This window comes from Juglans regia, chromosome 12 (genome assembly GCF_001411555.2).
Source record: "Juglans regia cultivar Chandler chromosome 12, Walnut 2.0, whole genome shotgun sequence".
NCBI lineage: Eukaryota > Viridiplantae > Streptophyta > Magnoliopsida > Fagales > Juglandaceae > Juglans > Juglans regia.
Window position 1 is genome coordinate 29,812,240 of NC_049912.1, and position 23,642 is coordinate 29,835,881.

At 35.6% G+C, this 23,642-nt stretch overlaps 3 protein-coding genes across 6 annotated transcripts; 2 read left to right on the forward strand and 1 right to left on the reverse strand.

Moving 5' to 3' along the window:
* Positions 1 to 500: 500 nt before the first annotated feature.
* On the reverse strand, positions 501 to 4,110 carry LOC109000244 (metal tolerance protein 11-like). Of its 2 annotated transcripts, none has more exons than XM_035683654.1 (6): positions 3,809 to 4,110; positions 2,767 to 2,876; positions 2,421 to 2,666; positions 1,742 to 1,822; positions 1,355 to 1,585; positions 501 to 1,173 (listed from the first exon to the last, which is right to left on the reverse strand). In XM_035683654.1, exons 1-6 carry the CDS (start codon positions 3,972 to 3,974, stop codon positions 829 to 831), a joined length of 1,179 nt encoding a protein of 392 aa, XP_035539547.1. In that variant the 5' UTR covers positions 3,975 to 4,110; the 3' UTR covers positions 501 to 828. The 2 variants fall into 2 exon arrangements, with proteins under 2 accessions (XP_035539547.1, XP_035539549.1); XM_035683656.1 differs by having other exon boundaries at positions 1,355 to 1,453; positions 3,809 to 4,098.
* Positions 4,111 to 8,967: 4,857 nt separating this feature from the next.
* Positions 8,968 to 16,205, forward strand: LOC109002976 (beta-hexosaminidase 1-like). The gene is made up of 15 exons (XM_035683550.1): positions 8,968 to 9,451; positions 9,534 to 9,617; positions 9,814 to 9,849; positions 10,020 to 10,131; positions 10,347 to 10,417; positions 10,559 to 10,689; positions 11,217 to 11,233; positions 11,514 to 11,562; positions 12,019 to 12,119; positions 12,496 to 12,555; positions 13,312 to 13,345; positions 14,468 to 14,566; positions 14,864 to 14,923; positions 15,018 to 15,268; positions 15,707 to 16,205. Exons 1-15 carry the CDS (start codon positions 9,098 to 9,100, stop codon positions 15,880 to 15,882), a joined length of 1,635 nt encoding a protein of 544 aa, XP_035539443.1. The 5' UTR covers positions 8,968 to 9,097; the 3' UTR covers positions 15,883 to 16,205.
* Positions 16,206 to 18,231: 2,026 nt separating this feature from the next.
* Positions 18,232 to 23,537, forward strand: LOC109003027 (protein-tyrosine-phosphatase MKP1-like). Of its 3 annotated transcripts, none has more exons than XM_018980979.2 (4): positions 18,232 to 18,373; positions 18,718 to 21,302; positions 22,297 to 22,474; positions 23,252 to 23,537. In XM_018980979.2, exons 2-3 carry the CDS (start codon positions 18,900 to 18,902, stop codon positions 22,351 to 22,353), a joined length of 2,460 nt encoding a protein of 819 aa, XP_018836524.2. In that variant the 5' UTR covers positions 18,232 to 18,373; positions 18,718 to 18,899; the 3' UTR covers positions 22,354 to 22,474; positions 23,252 to 23,537. The 3 variants fall into 3 exon arrangements, with proteins under 3 accessions (XP_018836524.2, XP_018836527.2, XP_035539390.1); XM_018980982.2 differs by having other exon boundaries at positions 18,749 to 21,302; XM_035683497.1 differs by having other exon boundaries at positions 18,232 to 21,302.
* Positions 23,538 to 23,642: the final 105 nt, after the last annotated feature.

Below are 23,642 nucleotides of genomic sequence, written 5' to 3' on the forward strand. Positions count from 1 at the left end.
TTTTTTATGCACTTAGAACACTCTCATTAGCTTGACTAAAATTTAATTTTAACCAAATTTAGATAACAAGACACTTAAAGACCTCACATTAAATTAGGTATGTTTATATAAATTTAGACATTAATTACAGTAACTCACCAAATATGTGTACAAAAATTTAACCAAATACTATAATATTCATTTTGCACTCCTCTCACTAAATATGTAAGTATTTTTTATCATTAAGAAATTATGTTCAATTTATTATTATTAAATATAAAATATGATAAAAATAAATTAATTAGTTAATATTAATTAGACTATTAATTATTTAATTAATTATAATATAATTATAATTAATATTAATATTTAATAAATGTGATAAATATTAATATTAATTTAATTTAATTAGAATATAATCATTATTATCATTTAATTGGTAGAATTATAAAATGTGATAAAAATAAATTAAATAAAAAAAATTATTAAATTAATAATATTTTATTATTACATAAAAGATAAATAGATAATCGGGGATTGAATTTGAACGAAAGAGGCAAATTCAAACTCATGTAATATTGGCAGCTAAAATTTTAGTCAATTCAATGCGAATGCTCTTAAATGAGCAATGTTTCGCGCGTTAAGAAGCAGGACCAGCCCCGACAAATTGCACAGGCAAGTCGGTTCTCCAGCTACAAAACGTCCCCCAAGTATTGGCAGTTCCACCAACCTCCAGCCATCACAGCCAAAAGAATTTTTATCGTACACTTCGTGGAAACAGGAACCCGTAATCGAGTGTGCCTTGGAATTACGAGAGCTACGACAAGTTATTTAATTTTTTGTAGTGGACTAGTTTGCCTGAGCATGCTCTGGTTTGTGAGTGTACTCGTAATCAAGATGTACAAAGGCACGCTCTATCTCAGGCAGGAGCTCGAGCTTCTCCTGCAAGGATTCCCCGATGTCGTGAGCCTCTTGCAACGGCATGCCTGCTGGCAAGACTATGTCAACCTCCACAAAGTAATGTGACCCAAAGGTGTATGCCCGGACCGTATCAATATGCCTCACGGCCTTGTGGTGGTTCCAGCAGAGGTAAGTTAGCTTCTGAAGGTATTCTGGAGCAGCTGATCTTCCCACAAGGGAGTTCACATTCTCCAACACTGTCAGTGACCATGTACGGATGGTGTATAAAGCCAGCTGTAGCAAGTCCAAAGTGATATGTCAGTGTAAATCTCCTCTCTGATAGAGAGAGAGAGAGAGAGGAACGAAATGCCAGCAGCAACATTTACTACAGCATAGGTGCACAACTCCCATGTTAACATGAGAAGAAACAAAAGATCTGAGAAAGAGAGAGAGAGAGAGAGAGAGAGAGACTTACAACGATAGCTCCAACGGGGTCCATCCAATCATCAATATATTTTGCCAGCAGAGCAGCAATTAGTCCAATAATGTTGGTGATAACGTCAAAAAAGTGATCCTGGGCATAAGCTTTGACGATCTCATTAGTGAAAGAGCGGCAATAAAGAACCAGAAGGAATTTTACCAAAGTCACAGAAAGCATAATGCCAACAAGCCATTGCTCTTGCTTCATGGTCAAGTCGAACTCATGCTGATAGGAAGCACATAAATATTGAGAAGAAATATCAGAGACGATTTAAGATCTCAAGACCCAAATGCATCCAGTTATTCAGAACTTTCTAATTATCATAGTCATGGAAAATGAAAGGTTTTAAACACATTAAGAATGCAACTAACATCCACTTACATCAGAGAATAGTGTCCGCATCGACTCCAGGATAATCTGCAGTCCAAGAGTCGCCATGACGGAGGCAAATACGAGGATCCCCTGCAAATTGTTGAGATGTATCAAACTCTGCTGTAGTAATATTATGTTGCAAGGCATGTATGAACACTTGCAAGGACTACAAAGATTTTTTAGCAAAACAAGAGCCCTCCCTTTTGAATGAAATAAAATGAACCTCCCTGATCTCATAAGTACAAAACAACAGCAATGAAGAAGACATGCATTCATTCATGGTAAACATATTAAATTTCCCTTCCTCCCATTGATTAAATCACGGACGAATAGCAATTTTACTCAAGGCAATGTCCATTCAACCAAATATAAGTCAAGTGATATCCATCTACAGCTAGTGACTGATAACGAGTCTTGCTGGTAAAATCAGTTTCACATACTAGGATTACAAATAACAGTAAGAAAGCAAAAATAATCCAATTGGTTATTAGTTATCTAGAATCAAAATGGCCCAGCAGAAAGTAATTTGACAAAGATGGGGGTTGCATTAAGTCAGCACTATACATGCATGCAAAGTAAAATAATCATGTTTAGCATAAACTTGGGCTGCACCAGCACTGCACTGTTCATTTGTAAACTTTAGCGTGTAGATTAGAATATCACAAAGAAAGTTTAGAGGATAACTTACCAATGGCTGCATACGTTTCTTTCCAATAGGATACTGATAAGGGTTGGGTGTTTGCATAGAGAATGCAGTAAACCACAGGATGAAGCCAGACAAAAGATCAAGAAGCGAGTCCAGTGTGGATGCAATAATAGCCAAGGAACCACTTTGAACAGATGCGTAGACTTTAGCTGCAAAGAGAGCCATGTTTGCAACATTTGATATTCTGATGGCAAATGTTTCGCTTTTAGCCAACTTCTCTTGCTCTTCCTGAAACCATAACAATAGCACGATTATGGTTTTCAGCTCCAGAGCCAAATGTAAACAAATAAAAGCTTAAGGAATTGAAAATTGCAATGATCGTATGAACCTTTGACATCCCAGGAATAAAGCCACGCTCTGCTAAAGCATCCATTTCATTAAAGCCCTCAAGCATTTCTACCTGCTGCTGATAGTAGTCAGCCACATTGTCTTCAGGACCTGCAGCCATCAAGCAAAACAATTGAGAGTCATTCGTATGATATCTCTGAAGCCTTGATTGTGAGTTATATTACTTAAAGAATCATTCCAATCAATTTCACTTGCCCGGTTTCTCCAAGTCATAGTGTCTCCCCCTTCCACTATTATTTAGAATTAACCAGTGACACACTCAGGCTATACAATTAGCGGCTTTTAAACCTTTTAGAAGAAAATTAGTGACTTCTCAAATATACAAGGATTTCTGAGAAACTATTCATAAAATCATACTATGCTGAACTGTTAAACCTCTCAAACCTCTAACACATTAAAGTATTCTGTTCTTCCATCTTGGCGGCTTATAGGATGCTATCTGCTATCCAAAATTCCTACTTTTGCTTACATGAGAGAACAAAATATCAAGCATGCCAGCACACAAAAATAACCTGAACCAGCCAAGCAAGCAACCAACTCGTGAGCTAAGAAGACCCCCCCTCCCCCAAAAATAATAATAATAATCCAAGTCTCAACGCCTCCACCAACGGTTTAATTACTCTTTTAACGATCAATTTACAAAGCAAAATCCAGAATTGTCACCTATTCTCACCAATTTTCTACCCAGGAATTTGTACCGCTTATATATGGCAAAGCAAACTGAAGCTCAAAACAACCATAGGCTTTTTCCCATACATAACAACCACTGGTTCATATAAATTTAAAGATATGGGAAAACACTAAGAATCAACTAACTCCACCGCCTGTCAACTGAAAATAAGGTAAAAGCAAAGCGAAATAAAGCAATTAATACAATAATTTGGAGGGACATAACTATAGAAATAACACCAAAACAAGCAAAATGCCCAACAGACCAAAAACTCGGAATAGAATATCGCCATTAAAGACCAAAAGAGAAAGATCATCAACAAATTACCAACCACGAAGAATAGTGAAAATACCTAAAACCCCCAGGCAGTCGTGGAGGCCACGAGGAAGCTTTTTCTCCTTCTGCTCTCGGCATAACTGGACCCCGTCGAAGTTCAACCGCCACGACCCGTCACCACAGTTGGGCCGAGCCAAGAGAGAGCGCTCCTCGTCGCTCTCGAGAGCCACCGGCTCCACCATTTTCCTCTTACCCAAGAGCAATGGAGAACGAGGGATATTTGGACTGGAAATAAAATTGGGAAAACAAGAGGGCTTTTTCGGGATGTTTGGTGAATGACTGCTGTGGCTGCTATAGTCGGAGATTCTTGAACCAGGGAAACTGGGAAAGTAAAGAAGAGCACGAAAAAAGTTAGCGCGCACCAAAATTTCTGACACGCTCCTAATCCACGCGCTTCTGTAATTGGATTAGGAAAGACCGGGAGCAAAAGGTCTTGGACCTTGGGATCCCATGGGGTTATTGAACGGTAATCTGGCGCGCGTGGGATATGGTTTTTCGGATTTGTTGGCATGTCGATGAGCATTGGAGTGGCGACACGAGATCGGATTAGGTGACGGTGATAGCGTGGGGGAATAACATCCGAGAGCTCGGGGGGAAAAAAAAAAAAAAGGCGTGGTACAGAATTTGCGACCCGTGGACGGTTAGGATTTCATGAAAGAAAATGGAACGTAGAATAGGTAGACAAAGAGAGTCAGTGGATTGCCGAGGAGAATCACAGACTGATACCTGCCTGAGCCACATTATTCATTGATTCCTTCTGTGGGCCTTTAAGTTGGCGTGTGGGTCCCATTTTTAACTCCGAACCGGACTTGGCATTTGATTCTATCCGATAAGTGATTACGCCTTCCGGAGTGATCAATATTATTTAATATTGATATGAATAATCTATTTTTTTTTTTTAAATAAAAAATTAAATTCACGTAACAAAATTCGAGGAACGGAACCTTTTCAATAACGAAATTCGATTTGGAGTCTGGACCATAAAGAGCCTGTATTGAATGTCATTGGCTTTATAGGGATGGGTATCTGCGATTCGTGGACCCAGTTCCCAGCGGTTAGCGCAGCCGCAGCGCCCGCCGGGGGTGGTCACGATTCCCTCCTTAACGTCAAACCTCACGTGTGGTCGCCTCCTTTGCCTGCTGCAACCATGTCCGCGAAACAATAATTTATACTGTAATGCAATTGCAACCGCGGAACCATATAATTGAAAAGCATACTTTATGGGGCACCTTACAGCCATGCTTTATTAACTAATCTAAATATTCTCCTTTAGCTCGCATAGCTGCTAATATTGAATGCTGATATTAATATATCGAAAAATTTAATATGTAATTACTTTTACGTATTTATTTGTGTATAAGTCAATATGATTGGTTGTATTATTTTTTTTTAAATAAAATAATTGTTTAATTCCGTCACATCAGTAGAATGATTAAGAAGTATGTGTAATTGACTATATATATATCTACTTTCTAATAAGTACCAACTAGAAAATGAGAAAAAAAATTCTTATACACAACCGATTAACAATTCTCTTAACCCGATGACGTGGCACTGACCACTCAACTAGCTCGGCCCGATATCTTCAATAGAGGCCCGATATCTCTAAAATTTTAAAATAGAAAATCATTTGTATGGTTTCTGAATACGGACAGGTTTGGTAATTAAAATAAAACATAAAATTCTTATTTTATTTTATTATTATATTTTTTTAAAATCTCTATATAAAATATAATAAACAATTTAATTTTTTCAAATTTCAATACATATTTTTTATATCTCAAAATAATAATAATATTAAAATATAATATTTTAAACTTCAAAACAAAATACAAAATTCTCATCTCACTCTCCAAATTTAAAGTATTTTAAAATATCCATTAATAATAATTAAGTAATTTGTGAATTATAGTAATATAGTTAGTAAATAATTATTAAATAGTAGTGGAATAATTTTATAATATCAAGTAATATTTGTGTTCCTAAAGGGATCCTTAGATGCATAAGTTTCACATAGTCCATGCGTATAAAAGCGAGGCAGATTTAAATCTTGTTTTTCTTTAAATTGATTGTTCAAGACTTGCACAATAGGTCGTGTTTGGATGTTAGATAATTTCAAATGATTTAAATTAATTTATAAATAGTAATATTTTGTAAATTCTATTGAGATGTGTTTAAATATAAATATATTGAAATATGTGTTTGAATGTACGAATTATGTGAATATGTGTTTGATTTTTTTATGAAAAGTTGAACAAGTAGTGGATCTCATCGATGATTAGTTTAAGATGAGTTGAAATCATTTTAACTACCAAACATAACTATATCTAATATTATTCTTATAAATTTTAAAAAAAAATCAAAATACAAATACTTATTTATAAGAGTAATATTACACCTACAGAAGATTTGTCCCGAATTGGTGTCCAAAAATGTCTATTTCATCTTTTCATTCTTTTTTTTTTTATGTATTTTTTTAATCATAAAATATGGTAATCTTCTCCAATTAAAAAATATAATTTCTTAAAATTTCTTAAACCAACCGTATTCTTAATGCATCCATTTTATTAAAAAAAAATAAAATTGTAAGCTGTGTCTGTTGTTGTGGTTTTTTTTTTTTTTCTTTTTTTAATTTGTGAATTTTGGTTTTGTAACTAAAACAATGTTACTATTAATCATGAATTTATCAGCATCGATAACATTATTAGATGTGATGTATTTTAAATAGTCATACAATACTTAAAATGCATTATATAAGCAAGCCTACAATTTGAAGATAATAAACTCCAAAATTAGTTATGATATTTTTCTTGTAATCAATACTTCAAGTTGAAGAGCTTTTAACTCCTAATTACTAGAGTTACTTTTAGGCCCGTTTGGATGTTAGACGATATTGAAATCAATTTAGTTCAGTCTAATTTTAAGTTGAATTTAACATCTAAACATCAAATTTTTTAAGCATTAAATATCACTCAATTCAAAACATTTTTATACGTAGGATCTACAATATTTTTTAATTCAACACCTCTTTACACACATGATCTATAATCTTTTTCAATTTCTCATAAATACATCTAAATTCATATTATGTGAATTATACAAAACTCACTTCACCATCTAAACTCACCGTTATTTATAAAAAAACTCAATTCAATTCAACTTAGCTCAATATCCAAATGAGGTCTTAATCAAATGGTTTACAACCTATTTTTTCAATATTTTCAATAACAACTTCGTAATTGTTAAAAAATATAAATAATTAAATCTATTCATTTATATTAATTTAAGTTTTTGAAATAAATAATGATTTTACATGGTCAGAATAGGGATTATGAGTTCTAAATTCTAACCCTCGCTCACTTTACTCAATTTAATTAAATATTTATTGTGTTATATTCACTTATTGAAATGAAGCTCGTTTAACACGTGAATGAGATTGTTAAAATAAATATTAAATCTGCATATTTTAAATATTTTAAAAATAAGTGATGATTTGATGACAATATCATAAAAGAACAGTGATATTAATTCAAATTGATGAGCCCACTTTTAATTTAAAACTATATTCCGATAGAAGCACCACTTTATTTGTGATTTATACACTATGATTATTGCCGATTTTCCACGACATAAGGAAGGTACCAAAGGAATTTATATACTCTTAGATTGTGTTTTGGTAGTGAGGTATTCTCAAATATTTTGTAAATAATAGTAAAAAAATAGAATATTAAATAGTAATGAAAAATAGGTAAAAAATAATAGTAGAATAATAAATAATAATTATGTATTTTGAGATATTCTCAGTACCAAAACTATGAATTGTTAGTTTAAGAATTGTTAAACCTGTCAACACGGTAGGTCATTTTTGGAAATAAAAAATTTCAGAAAAGTTTCTTTAAATTGTTACAATCTATGTAAATGGGAAAAATCTGAAAATCACTTATATTGGGTAAAGAGTAGGACCCAGGTTACAACCTAAATATAAGGTATGGGTTGAATAGGGCCGGAGACATGGGCCAGATTAGAGCTCAGGTGCACAGGTTGGGACAGACAGTAGCACTTGGGTTAAGGCTCGGGTATGATGCCTAGGTCGGATCCTATTCACAACGGGAAGCAAGACAGAAAATGCATGCGAAGCTTAGGAGGAAAGGAAACCACAACTCATTACCCAAGGAAGAGACTTGCGATAGTTTACACCCAACATTAATGAGAAGGCGTCAAACACTGACTTAAGCATCGGATGATCAACAGATCCCAAGGTCTCCCATTTGGTTACTGTGCAGGTGATCACTAGTACACTGCCTACGTGAAGTTGCCCAGGCTCACGAAACACGACATCAACAATCTCAATATCAAACATCTTTAGCCCAAAATAATCTTAATGATCTTAATAAGCCAAAGCATTTTAGAAAGACTTACTTTCATTTATATTTTCAATAGTCTCCATCTATTTTCAAATTTCAATAAAAAAATGATAAACTTTCTGAATTTTAACATATTTTTAAAGGGTATAGTCATTTTTATAAAATTATATAGAACTATCTTTAAAATATAGTAGACCATAATTTAACCAAACAAATACAATAATTGTCTAAGACTATTCTCATCCGTTTTTCTATAAATTTTTCTATAATTTGGCTAAAAAACATATTTTTTAAATTTTACTTATATTTTAAAATAATATTTATTTATTTATTATTTTTGTTCTCTCACTTTTATTTATATTCTATTAAAATATAAGTTTAGAATAAAAAAAATCAAAAGAAAGATTTAGGACGTGTACAGTTACTCTCTGGAGAACAACTGTACACATTTTAAAATCAAAATAAAAAATTACTATAAGAAATTCGATGTAACTCATTTTTCTTTCCTTTTCATATTTGTTTTTCTGTAATTTAACCAAGTACCGCATGCGAAGAAGCCTGGGAATGCTCTAAAAGTTGAGAAAATATACTTACAACCGTGAATTGTGTAATCGTTTTGAAAAAAATGAATAAAATATGAGACTTACATGAAAAAAATTAATTTTTTAATAGTAAATCTCACTCTTTTTCAAAGTGATTACGTGGCGGTTACGCACTTCACGGTTGTACGTAGAATTACTCGTAAAAGTTAAGAAGTTTTTAAAGAAATTATTGCAACCAACGACACCCGTCGTTCTGTTCTGTCGTTTTGTTATGTCCTTGTTGCCTTGCCGTTGGATTGGGAGATTACAGATTCCCCCATCCGTACCCACTCCAAGGAGCAATTAGTTCATCATCGTTGACACTCGGGAGCCTCCATTCGTACTTCCATCCATTAAACCATGCTTGTCGATCTCTTCAAGTCCCTCTTCCTTATTCTCGCGCTTGCACCCTGTCTTTACAGAACCCTAGTACTCGGTTCCGTCCCAGAAATCAATGGCTCTCTCACCTACCTCTGGCCTCTGCCCTCAGAGTTCACCTTCGGTAACGACACGCTCTCCGTTGACCCCAGCCTCTCGCTCACCTTCGGCGGAAAAGGTGGCAGCTCCGGTATCCTCAGTGCGGCGTTTGACAGATACAGAGCGATTGTGTTCAAACACAGCGATGTGTTTTCTATATTTAGTAGATTCAGGGGAAGGAGATCCGTGTACGATATTAGCGAGTTGAATGTCATTGTTCACTCTGATAGCGAAGAAGTGAGTTGCTCTTGAATGGAAATTGGGTAATCTTCTTTTTTTTGGGTCGGTGAATTTGAAAGTGTTCTGGGTTATTTTTCAGCTTCAACTCGGCGTAGATGAGAGCTATTCTTTGTTTATTGCGAAGAATGACGGGCAGTCGATTATTGGGGGGGCGACGATTGAGGTAATTTCAGGGCTAGAGATTAGCTTTAGCTGCTCCCGTGCTGCAAAAGCTCAATGAAGGGCATTTTGGTTAAATTTTATCGTTATTTTGATGAATTGAATGGACAATTATTTTTATCTCTGTGATGCGTTATTGCGTATTTCACTCTATGCAGTCAGTCACGAGTTTATTTGTGTTGACACTCTGTTTATTGCAGGCAAATACTGTTTATGGCGCCTTGCGAGGATTAGAGGTATGTATGATGGCATTGTTGAAGCCTGCCATAGCAGGCATTTGCTGCATGCATTTGCAATCATCCCTTCCTGTTTCTGCAGCACTTTTTTAGAAAAGATCGGCAAGCTGGTGATCGTCTCGAGCGTTATGGGTTTTCCATCGCTGACTATTCTATTTTATGATTTCCAGACTTTCAGCCAATTATGTGCTTTTGATTATGGAACTAAGTCAGTACAAGTATACAAGGCTCCTTGGTACATCCTAGACAAACCGAGATTTCCATATCGTGGGCTTCTTCTTGGTAGGCTACATATGTGTCTGGAAAGTATATTTGTAAATTTATTATAACTATGCCCTATATATATATGTAACTGTATCCTTTAATGTTGCTCAATATATTAACTGTGTCCTGTAATGTTGCTTAATATATTAATTGTGTCCTGTAATGTTGCTTAATATATTAACTGTGTCCTATAATGTTGCTTTACACCCATCTTGATTGGCATATTTTTGCAGATACTTCGAGGCATTTTTTACCAGTTGACGTGATTAAGCAGATAATTGAATCTATGTCCTATACTAAACTTGTAAGAGTTGTTACTTGGTATTCTTTTCAAAGTGGTGTTTCACAATTGAATTTTACTCAAGGACTTGGCTGATGATTATTTCATCCTTTGCCTCTCTAATTAAGTGCATGTAAGTCTGATACTGATAATTGCATTCAGTAGAATGTCCTTCATTGGCACATCATAGACGAGCAGTCATTTCCTCTTGAAGTACCCACGTATCCAAATTTGTGGCAAGGGTCATACACCAAGTGGGAACGTTACACAGTTGAGGATGCTTACGAGATTGTGAAGTAAGATATCTGGAGAAACTTTAAATTTCTGAGTAACTAGCTTTAGAGATATTCAGTAACTTGTCCTAGAACTTTATCGTTTCCTATCATGGAGTTACTTGTCTAATAGTTTTAAAAACATATCAATTATATTTTGTGACTTATAAATTTTTTTTGTTGAAATATAGAATTATTCAAACCATATGATGCTACTGTCTTCAACAAAGAACTAATTTTTCATGACAAGAGTTGCAAATCTCATGTTGTATCGAGAACACCGAAGGCTAGGTAAATATATGAGACATAACATGGTACATAAAAAAGAAGACAAAAAATTTGACGTGATGCTTTCAGTATGCAAAAGATATATGACTTGCAGGTGCATTGCTATAACCAAACATATAACTATTTATTTTCTTTATTTGTGCTCTATACACATGGCTTTGTACATGTTCCGATGTTGCTTATACTTTTATGCTTTCTTTGTCTGCCATAGGCTAACAGTGTGTTTTCTTTTCATGTTTCAACTTTCGTGCATCAACCTGAAGCTTTGCCAAAATAAGAGGTTTGTTCTAGATTTATAGTTTTTGAAGCTTCAGTAAGACGCTTGAAAAAAGTGTCTGGACGTTGAAGTTCACAAGTTTTCCCTTTTCAAATTGAATTTACATGCATTAGAAATGTGGCATCTCAAGGTCGGTTAGAAATGTCAAACTATAATTTTTTTCACAATAGGCCATAGAGCAAGTTTCAGCTATTAAATTAGAATTAAAGAGGTTGAATTACCTTAGGGCAAGAATGTCTGGATTTATCTATTTTTCTTGATTATTTCACCTGGTCTATGACAGGTATCAATGTCATGGCGGAAGTGGATATCCCTGGTCATGCAGAATCATGGTAAAACACATATTAATGTCTACCTTTTGTTTTAGTGCAAGCTGATACTATGATCTAATTATTGAAGCTAAGAATCTTTCTGAATTTGAAGACTGTAAAAGAAACCTTTTTTCCAATAAAAAATCTTCTTGGGCAAGCCCAGATTTGGCATAGTAGCGGGTCCTGACCAATAGAAAGGAAATTCCTTTCTGGCCTTCAACCCGTAATTCGGTTATGTTCCCCTTCCGGTGCCATAATCATGGAGTAGAATCCTGGTCTGTAAACTCTTACCTTGCGATTTTTTCTGGCAGATCTGGGAATTTGGTTGATTCCTTCTGCTGTTTCCTCAAATTCATTAGAGGAAACTTGTGAGGCATTCATAAACTCAAGTACCAAAAGATAAAAATTGTTTTAATACTTCATCTTATATTGATATGTTTCCTCAATGAGATATCGTGCGATATACCTTCTACGCAGGGGTGCTGGATATCCTGATCTCTGGCCTTCTCCTTCATGTAGAGAGCCTCTTGATGTGACAAAAAACTTCAGTTTTGATGTTATCTCTGGTATTCTGACAGGTTAAGCTCCTTTACAACGTTTTCCCTGATAATCATGTAATTTTTTTTCCTCTCTATACTGAAATTGTGCACAATATATATAAATATTAGTTAAAAAGCTTATTTTATTCATGTGCTGTTAGATGTATTTCTACTGAGGGGTGTACTACATAATTCAAAGATCAATAGGTGTGCTGCCGTGTGATATAAACAAGCACGTGAAAGTGTATTTCTATAAGAAGTTTATGGTTACACAGAAATTTTAGTGAAATTTGGAAGGGAAAAGCAAGGGAGGAGTAATGCTTAATTTTGCAATTTATTTTATTTTTTCCTTTATATTGCTTCAAAATTTCTCTCTTCTTCATAGGTTTATTTATTAGCAATTTGAATTTTACAGATATGAGAAAAATTTTCCCCTTTGAGCTCTTCCATTTGGGTGGTGATGAAGTTAATACAGGTTAGATTTACTGGTTTTCTTATTGCATGCTAAGATTTTGTTATCACTATTTTGAAAAACTAAATCTATTTTCCTCTTGCATTATGAGATTGAATGCAAATAAACAATGTTTAGCACCAAAGCTTAGTTTATGTTAAGATTGATGTATGTTGTCCCTTTCTCTGCTATTAAGAATTGAGACTGCAATTACTGATAAAAAAGAAAAAAGAAAGAATTGAGACCACAAGTTTCTTCCTTTTTCCCGCCATTATTATTATTTTTTTGATAGATAAATTGAAAAAGAATAATGTTTTTAACCATGTCCATTATTATTATTAGAAGCTTGAGCTTATTGCTAATCCATCTTTATATAACCAAATGTTATAGAGGAGACGAAAATCTTGAAGCCCTTAGAATTTGTAGTGATGACCTCTCACTGAAATTGTGCATTCTCAAAGTTATTGGAAATACCTACTCCTGTCCATTTCTCCAAATTTGTTCACTATTCTTTCAGTCAATGGAGAAGCTTTATAGGCATTTGAAAATCTCATAGATACAGCCTCTGATTTAATTTGTCAAAAGCCACAATATCTGCCATAAACTTTGACTTCATGGTTAGGAAGCTTAAATGAACCTAAAATATTTGTTGGTAATAAACTTTATCCTTATTTGCTTGACAAGTAACTCTGTGTGTGTCAATTCTCTCTCCCCCTCAGTTCTAGTTTTGTGCTAACAGCCTTCTGATGTTTATTGATATGAAATCATTCTATTTGACAGATTGCTGGAGCTCTACTCCACATGTTAAACAATGGTACATACCTCAACTTTTTTGGTTGGAAATCTGGTCATGTGATCACTAAGTTTTACTCAATGTTTTGAATACCGTACCGGAAGCCGTACAAGTCAAGGCACTGAAACGAAATATTTCGGTACTGGTACCGTTTCGGAATAGTCGATATATGAATAAATTATATATATAAATTATATTCCAAAATAATAGTCTATATATGAATAAATTATATATATATAAATTATAAATAGCCTAATCTGAATTGGGGGTAAAAAAATGAGCTTGTAGTTTGAAAAAATGAAAAAATTAAAAATAAAAGGCCGAAATATCGGTTGGTACAAGCCGAAATACAGGCCGGTAAAATAACTGGCCCAGTGGCCGGTACGGTACGGCCGGTATTTGGGCTGGTTATTTTGTACCGGCCTAGTGGCCGGTACGGTACGGTACGGTATTTGAAACACTGGTTTTACTCACTATGTTTTACATGTTGACCACTTAAAAAAAAAAAAATGTTTTACGTGTTGACCATATAGCCTGCACTCAGAATAATCTTAGTCCTCTAATGTTTACTTTTATGTTTGTTCTTTGTTCCATCTATGTGAGTGTGAATATAACAGGAAATAAGAAATGAAATACTATTAGTAAGCTCTGTGGGTCTGGTCAAGTCAGTTTTGATGGGATAATTTTGATTTTGCACCCGCATCTATAACTATGCTGACTCCTTGGTTACATACTTCAAGGGCGTGTTTGGTTTCAAATCACTGAGTTTCATCTTTCTCATAATTTGGTTTAGTTCTCTTTCTTATTTATCTGCCACAATATTTGGAAGAGATCAGTCTTCCCCCCTATTAAGTTGCCCTCAATAAGTTAGCATTGGATAATTATATTTCTATTGTTGTTTTAAAACTAATGCTGGAGTATTTTTGTCAATAGCATACAAGTGATGTTTGTTATGCTTGAATGTTGGAGTCAAACTTAACATTGTGGTGTTGAGGGATGAAATAGCGGTCACTTTCCATGCAAGCTTATGGTGGCCCTTGAACTATGGTGTTAAAAATTCATCTTTATCAAATGTTTCCATTTAGTGATGTTTATCTGACATTGACTAACATTTACTCTCTCCATCAACTATTCAATGTGCAGGCTTCAGGATCGAAACATGACCACTAAAGATGCCTACCAGTATTTCGTACTGAAAGCTCAAGAAATCGCAATTTCAAAAAGTTGGACCCCTGTCAATTGGTATGTCCTAATTTACCACAATAAGATTGCTTGCTATTTAAACTTCATGTTAATTGTAAAAAACCTGTTTTTGATAGGTATTTCCGACTACATTAATTGTAGAAATTAAATGGAAGTTCTAGTATATCAGTATAGAATATGGAAATGGAAAATAAGAGAAATTAAAGTTCAACATGCATAGCTTACAATTGACCTCAGCCAAAAAAAAGAATGTCCACTTTTCTGCGTGTACCCCTAAGGAAGTGTCATTTTATTAAAAGACCGAAGCGTGTGACAGATTCTGATTTTACATCTCAGGGAAGAAACCTTCAATACATTTGCAGCAAACCTTAATCCACAGACTGTAGTGCATAACTGGTGAGTTTCTCTTCCTGGGATAAGTATCACATTAGAGTATGATGCTGACTCTGTAATTGTGTCAACCTAAAAAGTATTTTGTGTGTTGCTACAGGTTGGGCCCCGGTGTTTGCCCGAAGGCAGTTGCGAAGGGCTTCAGATGCATTTTCAGCAATCAAGGCGTTTGGTATCTTGATCATTTGGATGTCACTTGGGATAGAGTGTACACTGCTGAACCACTAGAGGGAATAAATGATGTTCACAAGCAAGAGCTTGTGCTTGGAGGAGAGGTTTGCATGTGGGGTGAAACAGCAGATACATCAGTTGTTCAGCAAACAATATGGCCTCGAGCTGCAGCAGCTGCAGGTATGCCTTTATTGGAAGAAAATCACCAGTTACAACTAATGGACTTGTTTCGAGGTTTTCTATATAGGGAAGTGGTGGTGATTTTTTCAAAATATTTTGAGAGAGAGAAGATACTATGTGCACTAATAGATTTTTGAAACGTGGACTGAAAAAGCCCAAACAAAATCCATTGGTTTCAATTCAAAGTGTGAGGTCTGAGATACATTACACACCAATAGGCACACTTCCACACTGGCAAACACTTTGAGTTTTGCAGAGACGTCGGAAGGGTGAGCAAGTTCATCCTATATTTTCATTTTGTCTTGTTTTATTATTGTCTTCTTTTGCAATTTATAGATGCTCAAAATTATTATTATTATTATTATTATTTGATAAGTAATAGATGCTCAAAGTTATTGTCTTAAATATTGGGTGAGAATTTTCCATTGTTTCCTATAGAGCGTTTGTGGAGCAGGAGGGAGGCTATATCCACAGGAAATATAAACTCAACTGCATTACCCCGGTTGCAATACTTCCGATGTCTCTTGAATAGGCGCGGGGTTCAAGCTGCCCCCATCACAAATAAGTATGCCCGAACCCCTCCAATTGGTCCAGGGTCATGCTATGATCAATAATATTTCTGTTGTGAGATCAAGTGAGTTTAGGCTTCCCACGCTGCATTAATTTTCTTTACACAACATTCAAAGAATGCAAGCGATCTGGAAATTTCCTTGAAATAAATCCAGTACTGTGTGGTAATGACTTGCTGTTGGGTTGTTGTCAGTCATCCCATATATCCCGCCTATGGAATCGTGTGCTTGGTAAAAATTAAGATCAGTATTGACTGTGAGGTAATCTCTGAAATCTATTATTAGTGGTTTGGTATATTGATGATGTTCGTGCTGTTGTTGTAATTTACTTGGAATAAATAAATGTGTTCAGTTTTATCACTATCTCATATGTCCCTGTCAGAGACCTTATTCCTGAGGTACTCTTCACTAAATTCAAGTTCTTCATGATGGGAGTTTTCTGGAATTTTGTCTCAAAGAAATATCGCCCAGCCAGGTTCCTTGTAGGCCGAAGTATTCAAATCTACCAATATTACTTTGAAATCTACCAATGATGAAAGAGTAATGGTGCACGTCTGAATTCAATTTCCGATCCCATGTTTGGAATTGGGGACCCAGTTCTCTTGAATTCCACAAAATTGAATTGGACTTGTAGTTTACACTTGCTGACCAGTCCTCATAGGTGATAATAGCCGAGGAGTTCAACGGGTCTCTCCTATTACTTGTAGAAAGAAGTGCAGAGTCCAAGGTAGGACTCGATCGAGATGACAACTTCAAACTTAGCCGTGCACTCCTTAATATCCTACCCTTTGCAATGTTGTCTTGCTTGCTAGTTTGGGTCGTGAGAACGACTTTCAAAGTCGAGTGAGAGTGCCTTCCTAACAAAATGCTGGGCTCTGTGACTCATAACGAAAGACTTCATTGATGAAGGTTCCTTGATTTTTTTTTCTCTCTTTTCTTGTGAGAGCGACTTATTTGGTACTTTTAAATTATGGACAAAGGTGACATTTTTATCCTTTTCATTCTAATATAAATTCTCGTATTATTCAAATTACTTTCATGAATAAGAATATTCTAACTTTTTAATAACATAATATCTTGTGATCGGTTGAGATTTGAGAATATCCTTGAAAAAATTATGTATATTTATTCTAATAATATTTTATTTAATTTTTAACTTTAATCTCAATTCATTTCATCTCATATGCAAAAATAAACGAGGTCATTGCTTCTCATCTCATCTCCTTTTAAAACATAATTTAAATACAAATATTTTCAAACTTTCAAATAAAAAATAAAAAATAATTTAATTTTTTCAAATTTTAAAATAAAAATAATATTATAAAACTATATTTTAACAATATTTTACTTTATAATATTTTTTATTCAACTTTTTTTTTAAATCTAAAAAATATTCAATTTAAACTATTTCATTACTATTTATAATCTATGTTGTATTATTTACAAAATTCTTACTTTATCATACTCTCCAAACAAGCCGTAAGAATTGCCGGATAAAAAGGTCATTTTTTTTTATTCTCATGTAAATCCTGATGTCTTGAACCATTTGCTTTCATGTCAGTGAGTGCTGATGTAAGATTTCTAAAGAATTCAATGTTGAGGAAATGCCATTTTCTTTACCTCTATTCTCAATCACAATTTATTCAAAATCCTCACTTTTTTTTTTTCCCTTGTCTCTTTGGTTCATGTCGCACATGAATAAGATTTGACTTGACTCATATTCATTTAATTAAACATGCTACACTCCTTGACCCTAATTTGTTAATCTTGTGTTAGGTTTGCATTGAATTTGCTGGTATGGCAAAAATCGTATTATGCTCCAAATGTCGATTGTCTAGTCTAGAATCATATCAAGTTAGGTTTAGATATCTACGACTTCAGGCCTGATAGTATAACACCCACATCTTTAAAATAGAGATTATGGATTCGAACCTCTCCCCCAATATATAAAAAAGAACAAAATTTCAAGATTTATTTGGATATAAAAATTATCTCACCTCAACTCATTTTATCATTATAATTTTTTAAAAATTTCACATAATATATAATAAATAATTTAATTTTTTTAAAATATCAAAATAATAATAATATTAAAAAAATAATATTTTATTTAATTAATCTAAAATCATCTCATTTTAACTTATTTTACTATCGAAATGATCTCTTATTATATGTAAATGAAGTTTCAAACTTTCCACCATGCGACGCGAATTGGGGCTAATGCCGCTAATCAAGACTCGGATCATCGCTTACAAGAAAGAAATCAGGTTAATTAGGTCCTCTCACGTGACCACGTCACGCAGTCGCAGTCGCAGTCGCAGTCGCAGTCAAATAAACTAATAAATAAAAATAAAATAACATAACCGTTGGCAAGGGCTCCCATTTCCCTAACCCCCAATTTCTACGCATTGTTCAGTGTTGTCTCCTTTTTCACTCTCTTCGTGCTCTGAGCTAGCCCTCCCTCCCTCCCAGCCGCATCTTCTCTCTTTCTCTAAAATTACGTCTTTTTCATGGGTGCCTTTCCGTACTTCATTTTGTAAGTCACAAATCTAACTTCCTCTCTCTCAACTTCGCATCACTGGAAAACAAAACACAAGAAAAAGAAACCCTAGAAATTTAAACTATCGTTTCGTTCATTATGAGTTTTTCCCCAATTTACTTCGTTTCAGTTCATTTCATTCTGTTTTGTTGTCTGTAAGCATTTCACTCCAAGGTCGAGACTAAATTTTCCACCTTTTTGTTGCTATTTTGTCCTGTAGATTTGCCACTTTCTTCTCCCTCCAAATTGAGAATGCTTACTCATTTATTTACTGTCAATCTCCCTTTAATTACACCCCTTGTGTTATCTGCTTAATTGTTCTTTTTGTTTTCTTTGCGTAGGCGATTTACCATCTATTTTTATCTGTCGCAGTGCGCTTGATCTGATACGGGTTTAATTCATCATATGTTGGTTAACCCCGCCCATGCTTCACATACCAGTGATAGTATGTAAATAGTTTGGTTTCCCAGGTTTCTGGGTCTGCTTCCGTTTCTATAGTGGGATAGGAAATTTTGAAGTGGGCATGGTGGGTAAAGAGGATGCCTCCAGTAATTCTCGGGCTCCTTGTCAAGCTTCCAGCAACCATAGGATGTTTATGCGCTCAGCGTCATGGTCCTCTTCCCGTGCTGCCTCTCAAAACCCAGATGCTGAAGCAAAAGATTGTGGGGATCCAAATGGTAATGTAGGAAATAATAATGGGCAAAATCGTCGGTTCCCTGTTCCATTAACCCCGCGTTCCCATCAGAATTTCAAGGCTCGGTCGTGTTTGCCCCCGCTACAGCCATTGGCTATTGCTCGCCGGAGCTTGGATGAGTGGCCGAAGGCAGGGTCAGACGATATTGGCGAGTGGCCTGGACCGCCTACACCAAGTGGGAGAGGAAGTGGGGATAGATTAAAGCTTGATTTGTCATCAATTCAGCGAAACCCAGATAGGAATGGTGGGCTTGTGAAGAGGGATAAGATTGCTTTCTTTGATAAAGAATGTTCAAAAGTGGCTGAACACATATATCTTGGTGGGGATGCGGTTGCAAGAGATAGGGATATACTAAAACAGAATGGGATTACGCATGTTCTGAATTGTGTAGGTTTTGTTTGTCCCGAGTATTTCAAAGCCGATCTTGTGTACAGAACTTTGTGGTTGCAGGACAGCCCTTCAGAGGATATTACTAGTATTCTATATGATGTTTTTGACTACTTTGAAGATGTTAGAGAACAAGATGGAAGGGTTTTTGTTCACTGTTGCCAAGGGGTGTCTAGGTCTACATCCTTGGTGATTGCATACTTAATGTGGAGAGAAGGGCAGAGTTTTGATGATGCCTTTCAGTATGTCAAGGCGGCGAGGGGTATTGCGGATCCAAATATGGGTTTTGCTTGCCAGTTGTTGCAGTGCCAAAAGAGAGTGCATGCATTCCCTCTTAGCCCGAGTTCTTTATTGAGAATGTATAGGATGGCCCCACACTCACCATATGATCCTTTGCATCTTGTCCCAAAAATGTTGAACGATCCTTCTCCTTCTGCACTGGATTCTAGGGGCGCATTTATTGTTCATATACCTTCTGCAGTATATATTTGGATTGGCAAGAACTGTGAAGCCATAATGGAAAAGGATGCTAGAGGGGCTGTTTGTCAGATTGTCCGGTATGAGAGAGTGCAAGGGTCGGTAAGGATGATCAAGGAAGGAGAGGAACCGGCTCATTTTTGGGATGCTTTTAAGCACCTCTTACCTTTGATGGAGAAACCCGGCAATGGTGCAGAGGTTGGGCAATCATCTGTCACGATTTTCCCAGGTGACAGGAAAGTAGTCCCATATAATGTCGATTTTGAGATTTTCCAGAAAGCTATTAGGGGGGGCTTTGTGCCTCCATTTGCGTCGTCTGAGAATGAACATGAAACCCAACTTCCTGCTAGAGAAAGCAGTTGGAGTGTACTAAGGCGTAAGTTTGCATCTGGCGACATGAAGGAGTTTGTGACAGCTCCCAAATTGTACCTCTCCAGGGTCTACTCAGATTCTAGGATGATAGGACATTCATCAACAAAATTGTCATCACCTTCGTCATCATTGTCGTCTTCATCCTCGTCATCATCTTCTGCTTCTTCACCTTCGCATCTCTCTCCAAATTCCACCTCTTCGGATTTGAGCACTAATTCGAAGCATCTGCCAGAGTCCTCTCTGGATTCTCCTTCTGCCGCTTCATGTTCTCTTCCAGTATCTTCAACGCTGTCTAACTTTTCTAACTTGTCCTTCAAAACTACTGATGGACCTGAAGTTGTTGGTGTCAATTTTCTTTCACAGCCATGTTCAAAATCCACTTCTGCTCAATCTAAAATATATTCACCTTCCCTTGCTGAGCGCAGGGGTAGCTTATCAAAATCTCTGAAACTGCCATTGATGGCTGATAATTCGAAGGTGATATATACTACCTCATGTTATCTTGCTGATCAAGAAGATTGCGTCAGGATAAACAATAATACCTGCCCTCCATGTGAATTGGATAGGATAGAAGATGTTTTAGAGTCCAGGGATATAGCTCAAAGTGGGGAGGGAAATTTAACTCAATTCTGGAGAAATAATCCTATGGCAAATTTCCTGGGGTCTTCTGTCTCAAATGGGATGGAGGAAAGTGGTTCAGCACCTAGTAAGCTTATGCGACCTTTAGTATGTCGGTGGCCCAGTTTAGAGAAGATTGCAACATTTGGTGCAAGTGATGTGAATTCTAAAGATGCTTTCGCTATTTTCTCTCCATGTTTAGGCAAAAATGAGAATAGAATATTATATTTTTGGGTAGGAAGGTCTTTTGATCATGATGAAAGTCGGACTCGATTGGAAAGTGACAGAGAGTTAGATAATTCAAAAGAGCTTGACTGGAATCAAATTGGTCGAGATGCTCTTACCCAAATGGGTCTTCCGAAAGACACCACTATCAAGGTATTATTCTTCGCTTACTGCATTATATGCTATTTTCTTCTTTTTTGTCTAGAACTTTTATCATTTTCAGCCTGCCTACAACTTTAAGGAAAGGTTTATATATTGTATGATTTAGTCTGTTTGTTATTTCGAGTTTTGATGTCTCGTGGGAAGATGCAGATTCACTATCCATTGTACTTTAAAGCCTTAGCATTTTAAAGGTAATAGAAATGCCTTTATTACCTTTAAAACGTTTAAATGTTTGGGCAGAATGAGTTGTCAAGTTTAGCATGTTTTTCAATTTAGGTGGAACATGTGGTACTGATCGGGGGTTTTCCCTTTGTGGTGTTTGTTTATAACTGGCGGTACTTATCAGGGGCCTCTCTCTCTCTCTCTCTCCCCCCACATTTCAGATGAATGCTTATGTTTTTGTAAGTAAAATAAAATGAATGCTTATGTTATTGACCTGCATTGATGATCTTTATTTATGTGTGATTGCGCCTTTCAACAGCAATAAGGGTGAAAATTTTGTTAAGTTTGTAATTGAATAAGTTTTACTCTTTATTGGTATGTGAAATGGGCTTGCAAATGGAAACATCTAGGTTAAAATGCTTCTGGAAATCTTGGGAGCTTCCTGACAAGAAAATTTGGTTGTCTTGATAAAATTTGATTTTGCCATCATGGTTCACTTGCGGGTTCTTTTCTATTTCCTTGTTTGTGTCCATATATATTTTTAACATTCTGCTATTTGTAAAACTAGCAGGGCTATTTGCTCCATCTATTCTACTTGGTTTTAAGATACAGCTTTGATCGGTTAAGTAGCGATCACATATAACTTCTTGTAACATAACATTTCACCTTCAGCACATTTCTGGTCCAGCTTTCCAAAGGACAACTGCTTCGTGCTTTCTGTTTTCATTTCTAACATATGTTATAACAAGGTTTATGCATTCTTTCTTTCTTGCAATGCCTAGTAGGTCCTCTAATTTGCACTCTGGATGTTGTTCATCAACAGATTGTTAAAGAAAATGAAGAGCCGATAGAGTTTCTTTCATTTCTGAGTTCATTGTAGTGGCGATATGAAGAGTCTGGAATCCAATGCCTTGGATCTTTGTCTGTTTCATAGGTTGGCTTAACTCCTTGCAACTTCTCAGGCATCAAGATGGACTTACCCTGGCAAGATGACCAATGAGGTAATGGCCATCCACCTAAGTACTTTTCTTCTAGTTACCTTGAGCACATGATGGTGCGTCTTTTGTTGTAATAGGGGTACTAGTTTTTCTCACAGATTAATTTCTTAGAGATTAATCTTCTTAGAACAACTCTTACTAACAACGTGTTAAATTCAAGCAAGACACTTCTTTTGACTATATATGTATGAGCCGGGACAGCTAGTTTTCCATTGAGATTAAAAGTAAACCATTGCTGCTTGGCCCACAGTGCGACTGCCAATGGTATGCTCAATTATTTAGCATCTGCTCCATCAATTTTACGTTGGCATACTCATCAGCTGGCCTTTGAATGGTCATAACTAATGTCTTGGGCTTGTAATGTCTTGGGCTTGTATTGTCGAAGTAGCATGCTTGCAAAGATAATAGCCGGAAAACCCAGCACAAAGCTTTGTGTATTACTACAAGCTTAAGCCTGGCTTTTGAGGTTCCTTTTTTGAATCCTTGGGTAAATCCATAAATGAGGCAAACAGGAAGGAAAGAAGTAAAAAATTCGGATTTATCCCATCTTTAAGCAATTTTTAGTTAAGCGTCTTTCATTCTTTTCTGGATCCAAACGAGCTCAATTTTCTGGAGAAGAGAATGAGGGTTAATAGAAATGCAAGCCTTTTATAAGTTATTTTACAAAAAAAATGACCCAAATTTAAAACAAGGTTGTGTAAAGGGTTTTATGTATATCATTTTACTATTTTCTTCTATCCTGTCTATCTAATTGAGATATTTTCTATATGCTGTTTGCAGGAGGAGGCTGCTTTTGAAGTTCTTTGTGGCTCGTCAGCTGGTTGTACAGTGTTGTAACCCTCATTTTTCATGTACATTAAACTAGTAGAAACAATCTGAAGGCCCTAGCAGACTGTATCTTTTTCTGGTTAATCTCATATTATGTTATAGTCTGGTTAAAATCACCACATCCAGCGGGATGGTCATGCAATGGTTGAACAATATCACTCCAATTCAATACATTCACAATACATTTCACTCGAAGGGAGAACTGGGAAGTAGTTTGAAACAAGGTTTGTAGATTAAATAGTTGTGTGGCGTTTCATTCATTCATTGGATCGTGCTCGAATCTTTTGTACCTCTGGCTATTATTTAGGTTGAGTATTGCCACCCATTATTACTAAGAAACTGA

Coding starts and splice junctions, on each gene's coding strand:
- LOC109000244 (XM_035683654.1), bottom strand. CDS start 3,974: ATGGTGGAGCCGGTGGCTCTCGAGAGCGACGAGGAGCGCTCTCTCTTG. Junction 1,823..2,420: donor AGAAACGTATGCAGCCATTG/GTAAGTTATCCT, acceptor AACAATTTGCAG/GGGATCCTCGTATTTGCCTC. Junction 1,174..1,354: donor ACCCCGTTGGAGCTATCGTT/GTAAGTCTCTCT, acceptor GACTTGCTACAG/CTGGCTTTATACACCATCCG.
- LOC109002976 (XM_035683550.1), top strand. CDS start 9,098: ATGCTTGTCGATCTCTTCAAGTCCCTCTTCCTTATTCTCGCGCTTGCA. Junction 9,452..9,533: donor TTCACTCTGATAGCGAAGAA/GTGAGTTGCTCT, acceptor GTTATTTTTCAG/CTTCAACTCGGCGTAGATGA. Junction 9,850..10,019: donor GCGCCTTGCGAGGATTAGAG/GTATGTATGATG, acceptor TATGATTTCCAG/ACTTTCAGCCAATTATGTGC.
- LOC109003027 (XM_035683497.1), top strand. CDS start 18,900: ATGGTGGGTAAAGAGGATGCCTCCAGTAATTCTCGGGCTCCTTGTCAA. Junction 21,303..22,296: donor CGAAAGACACCACTATCAAG/GTATTATTCTTC, acceptor GTTCATCAACAG/ATTGTTAAAGAAAATGAAGA.